Below are 5,836 nucleotides of genomic sequence, written 5' to 3'. Positions count from 1 at the left end.
CCTGGGAATATGATGGGTTGCGATTTCTCAACTGGCAGAAAGACAATACATATTAGAAGTGTAAATATGTGAAATAAGAATCCTTGTGTTCAAATAAAGTTCTGTATAATCCAGTTTTAATATCTGTTTTAATGACTTGTGTGATGAATTTAAAAGTATGTACAAGACTTGTCCAACATCACAACAGAGGCAGCAGAAAGATTGCACCAAAGATTTGCAATGGATTCCAGCCTCTACAAACATTATCATGATGAAGAATTTGACCCAAAACGACTTCTAGAGATATACTTCTGTGATGAAAATTATCACTTGATAGAAGAACTCGTGGATTACCCTTTGAAACAATTGCATGAAACGTTCTCTTCAGGTTTGTATATTTATTGTTGACATAGACAGATATTTTTATATACAGGAAATGAATACAGTACATATTTATTACATTAATATAAAAATATATTTATTAATCATTTTTTTATTAACTAATAACTAAATGTCAAGCCAATGCACTCTATATATGTGATTTGCCTCCTGACCCCATCTGCAGGTAAAATAATTAAATACCAAGTGGTTGTTTATAAAGACGTGTTTCCTAAATAAAAAGTTAAAGTGCATTGTGCCGAAAAGGTGGTTTCTTACCTGAAATAAATAGCAACTTATTTTGCTTTCAGTGAGATCAAATGTAACACAGATAATGTCTTATTTAGATATACACACATGTTATTATTACCTGCTGCTTTAAAATTTAATCTTTTTTTTACTGTATTGGGTAATAGGAATGTTTTCTTTTCTATACCAAAAAAGCTTGCTAAATATAATGCAAGTGTATTTTATTATTTCTATTTCTTGGGGCAGGGCGTGTGAGAGGAGACACATTGATTGATATCTCCTTGGGCCCAACAGTTTATCATCTCTTATCAGCCAGTGATATCTTCAAAGAGATTATTGTGATAGAATTTACTGAGCCCAATATCGAGGAATTTGAGAAATGGCTTAAAAAGGATCCAGGAGCTGCTGATTGGTCATATGCAGCAAAGGCTCTTTGTGAACTAGAAGGCAACAGGTAACATATTTCCAAGTCAATTATTACAAGACAAATACTAGCTGTATGTGCCAGTAAACTTCTCTCCCCATTTTACTTCTCTCCCCATCTTCATGTTCCATCTTCTCAACATGTCAAAAGTTCTAAGCTGTGCTTTGCATATAAGCTCCTTTCTCCTGGTCATTCCCCATTAACATAACTTAGATTCATTACCTTATAGTGTCCCCTTACATTATACACTCTTTAGGTAGAGATTCTTCTCCCCCAATGTTTATTGTTTCTACCTAGTGCTTTTATCTTTGTATTGTATTATAATTATGTATAGTCCAGTGTCTGTATACTCACTATGTAAAAGCACTGAGCAAAGAACCAGTTCTATTCAGCATTTAGACTTATAAAAATGTGTGACGGTCGGGGTAGCTGGCATCACACAATAAATGTAAAAGCCCAGCTGGTTACGCCTACAACCGTTCAACCTGGCTGCCACAGTAATATTTTATACAGCCAAATATATTTAATATTTGGGGGAGAACAGGGGATGTGCAAATGTAACCCATGTCTGTAAGTCTTTATTCCCTTTAACAGTCCTTCCACCTGTTTAGAAATCCGGCATTGTCTTATGATGTGATTTATGGTCTGTATAATGGGCTTTGGGTGTAAGCCCTGCAAGAAAGTAAATTAGATTTTCCACTGTTACTGTCATTTTTTTGGAGGCAGACTCAGCAGTCCACTTTTTTGAAGCTTCCATAGAAGAGTTAGGATTGGAACCAGCGTTGGGACAGCTAGGTGTCAGGACTCCTGGGGAGAGGTGAAAGGCTGCTAATCAGATCGGGGAGTAAGAGCATTGTACTGCCCAGACTCTGAAGTGACTGCGCAGCGGGAGGTAGATTGTTTTTGTGTGCCAATTTGAATTCATCCCTCTCAGACAGTCTGATACATTTAGCACGCCCCTCCTCTGGCATTGTTGGCACCAACTCAATCCGTGCTCTGATTGACCAGCAGCCCCTGTCCCATGTAAAGGTCAGCCACCAAGTGCTATATAAGGGGTGATGCTTATAAGAGAAGTAGAGACTGAGAGACATTCTGGGAAGGAGTTTTGATCTTGATTGTGACCAGCTGGAGATACGACAGAGTGGCTGCTGTGTGTTCAGCAGTCTGATATCCTGAAGCAGAGAAGCGGACAGGGTAAACCTATTTGAGGCTAGAGTCTTCCCCAGGTCCCCAGTTGGTGAATGTTTGTCATAACTATGTATTTTGTGCATTTGCTGGTTCTGACAGAATAAACTCTGTTTAGTCAATTACTTTGCACTGTACTTGGTGATAGTGATACTGGAAGGTTTTTGGTGTTGGAAGTACTGGTCTCCAGTGACAATATGTTTATAACACATATTGTAAATTATGATGGACACCAATGTAGTTACGGACATAAGATCTGTGAGCACAGGAGATTTGCTTTTATCCTCCTATAAATCCAGCCTATTATATGTCTCAATCTATAAAGCATTAAACAATGCGTTAAAGTGTAAATAAATAGGAAATCTCGGGGTTCCTCTGCGGTTTAGATTGGTCTTTGAGGTTTTTCCGCTGAAAATAAATTGTAAAACACACAAAGAAGTAATGTGTAAAAAAATAACATTGTATGATAATTAGGCAGTGGATAATTAAAGTTGTTTATTGTTCCTTGTGTGAGAAATCTAGCACCAGAGTCAAAAATAGTTGTTTATCAAAGTCTCTAAACTGCGAGAGATGAACAAGAAACTGCACTACAGTTATCAATGGTATTCCTTCTATGATAAATCTGGTGCAGTTTTTGCACTGAGTTTGTCCCTATTTTTCTGACCTTGGAATAGATCCTGTAATGCTAAACTTGCTGCAAAACCAGCCATCTGTGAGTGACTCCAATGATTTACACTTTCATTATTGATCTAAAGTAACTCTGGTTATTCCTACAGAAAGCTGCAATGTCCATGTCATGGGAATTATGGGAGTTAAGGTGATCCATATAAGGGAATAATGGGGGACATGTATTGCTGAGATCTGCGGATACAAATAGCACATGCTTCAGCTAGTAATGAGATAAAGGTCCACATTTCCTTACACTGAATATTCTTCCATTGTGAAAGGGCTTCCATGTGCATTTTACAGTATAACTTTCTGCAACATATTTAGCTCATCTCTATTGTCAATAATTTGAGATTATATACACACACACATATATACATGTAATAGTATGCAAGAGAGAAAGAGAGGACCCCGCATCCACAAGACATGTAAACACAGCTAAATACCAATCACCACTCCCAGTAGAAGGCTGTGTGCCGAAACGCGTAGGAGCAGGTCCAGCAGGCAGGATCCCCTGGTTTGTCCCCTCTCTGGGTCACATTACTATGCTCTAACATCCCTCCTTGTTCCCCCTTGAATGTACCGACCACACTGTACCTGACCATAGGTGATGTATCACTCTTTCTAGCTATAGGCTTATATGTGCTTTGCAGGCTTTAATCTGTGTATCTCTGCTGTCACTTAAACTGCTACTTTTTGTCGCCTAGACAAACCCTACACTGCAGGGGTTAGTAGGCATATCAGACCTTTTGCAGATGATCACATAGCCCTAGCCGTGACTATTTAGTCTGTTGGGTGTCACACCAGGTATATTTTGTCAGGTGTTTCAGAATACTATCTGAGTGTATTTTGGGCATCTTCATTGAGGGAGTTGTTTAGCTTTGTAATGAACAGGGGATCCATGCTGTATTTTAAACATTTCTGTGCTTTGTTTTAACCATTTTTGTTCTGTGACAATACATTTAATAAACTTTATGTGATTTGTACTGATACAAATACTAGAGTGCTTTATTTAGGGCCTTTTTCTCTCTCTCAACATATATACATGTGTTAACAGAAAGAATATAGGGTGAGCGCACTTACACTTCTATATATATTATTAAAGCCCATACACTAAATGGTGTACAGGATTACCACCAACAGACTGGTGGGGTGGATGGAGATATATGGCAAGTAGTAAATAACTACTAACAGGGCCAAGTGTGAGTAACCACTCATCAAATGGTATATTTGAGTCTATTTCTGCGCTTCTCCAGACCGTCACAGTGGGGTTACTTGACTTGGCGTAGATTCACTACCCTCACGTCACAGGAGGGGGGATTTCCGTCAAACGAAGGATACACAATGTGTATGATAGAAACATAACAAATACTAGTCAGTTAAACAAGATGTCAGTTAAGCTACTGGTACTAAATAGAAACTTATCAGATAATACATTGAAATGACAGCTGCACAATAGTAAATGTGCAGACAATCAAAACACCCATTTTGGGAAGTGTGGGGATGGTGACTGGGAGAAATATGATAGAATATTAACTACTCACACGGCCTTGTGTGAGTTGTAAACTTAAATTGGTATCTCTTTCAGTCTCTGGTCTGTTAAAACAGCTTTAGTACTTCACAGTGGGTTGACTGCAAGCGTCAGTGCATCACTCGCCCTCATACCACCAGTGGGAGGTCTCCGACCCAGGGAATAAATACACAGTGTGCATAGTCAAAGCGTAACAAATATTAATTAAAAAACATATTCACATCTAAATACAGCTCCGTGGTCACTGCAGAGATCACTCTCTCTATAGCATCCGAGCTGCTGTCCGCTGCCACGCCCGGAAGTGGGACACACCCACCAAGGCTCAAAATGATTCCGTAAATAGAGCCTTTTGAGCCTCTGACTCCACACTACCGAAGCGCGTGTATCCCACCACCACACACATACAGGCACAGGGTTCGCAGTATCTCATAATGGCTGCTCAGATTCAAATCCCCAAGGTAGGCTGTTTAGGCGGGCTTTTGCCAGGTTTAATTGATTAATTAATTGTTTGATTGATTGCAATTACTGTTTATAAGCCACACTTGTTTGATGGGGTATATATATATATATATATATATATATACACAGTGTTCGACAATTCATTATAACTACACGCCCGTGGCGAGTGGATTTTGGCCGCTGGCGAGTCGTTGCTGCGGCTCTATGAATTCCCCTGTTTGCGCCAATTTTTTTTTTAAATGAATAAATAATTCCCCTTCCTGATTGGGTTAACGCTGGGAAGAGGGCCGGCAGGCAGCGCTGGGTTAGCCCCTTTCCCCGATTTCCTCCCCCTGATCTCCTCCCCCTCCTGATCTCCTCTCCCCCTGGCCTGGGGTGTCCACCACCTGGGATGGGGGAGATGGGGGGTATGTGTTGCGCGGCTGTGCACGTGGGTTGGGTGGTGGTGGTTCCCGCTCCCATGTGCTGCCCCCTCCCGTGTGCTGCCCCACTCCCGTGTGCTGCGCCTCTCCTGTGCGGCCCCCTCCCGTGTGCTGCACCGCTCCCGTGCGGCCCCCTCCCATGTGCTGCCCCGCTCCCATGCTGCCCCACTCCCGTGCTGCCCCACTCCCGTGCTGCCCCACTCCCATGTGACCCCCTCCCATGTGCTGCCCCATCCCATGTGCTGCTCCTCTCCCATGTGGCCCCCTCCCGTGTGCTGCCCCGCTCCCGTGAGCTGCCATGGGGCCCCCTCCCATGTGGCCCACTCCCATGTGGCCCGCTCCAGTGCTTGCACAGGGTGGGGAGGCTTCCCCCAACTCCACTGTGTGTGGAGGGGGCTTCCCCCGTCCCCCTCCACAAACGCGACCAACAGCCGCAGGAAGAGCCGGGAGCAAGATTGCCGACACTGCTCCGTGAAGGGAGGGTGAGGTCCCTGTGTTCCTCCGGAGATACGGGGTGAGTGATATCATCAGCCCACCAACATT

General features: G+C 42.4%; 1 protein-coding gene across 1 annotated transcript in view; it reads left to right on the top strand.

Annotated features, from left to right (window-relative positions):
• The first annotated feature begins 219 nt into the window (after nucleotides 1-219).
• Nucleotides 220-5,836, top strand: part of LOC142498040 (nicotinamide N-methyltransferase-like) — an 18,594-nt gene continuing 12,977 nt past the window's right edge. Inside the window, exons 1-2 of the mRNA XM_075606548.1 lie at nucleotides 220-367; nucleotides 853-1,060. Coding sequence (XP_075462663.1) covers nucleotides 220-367; nucleotides 853-1,060 — 356 coding nt within the window. The remainder of the gene's footprint in view (nucleotides 368-852; nucleotides 1,061-5,836) is intronic.

Source organism: Ascaphus truei, chromosome 6 (assembly GCF_040206685.1).
Source record: "Ascaphus truei isolate aAscTru1 chromosome 6, aAscTru1.hap1, whole genome shotgun sequence".
Lineage (NCBI taxonomy): Eukaryota > Metazoa > Chordata > Amphibia > Anura > Ascaphidae > Ascaphus > Ascaphus truei.
The sequence above is the reverse complement of the archived record's forward strand: the minus strand, read 5'-3'. Positions and strand labels throughout refer to the sequence as shown.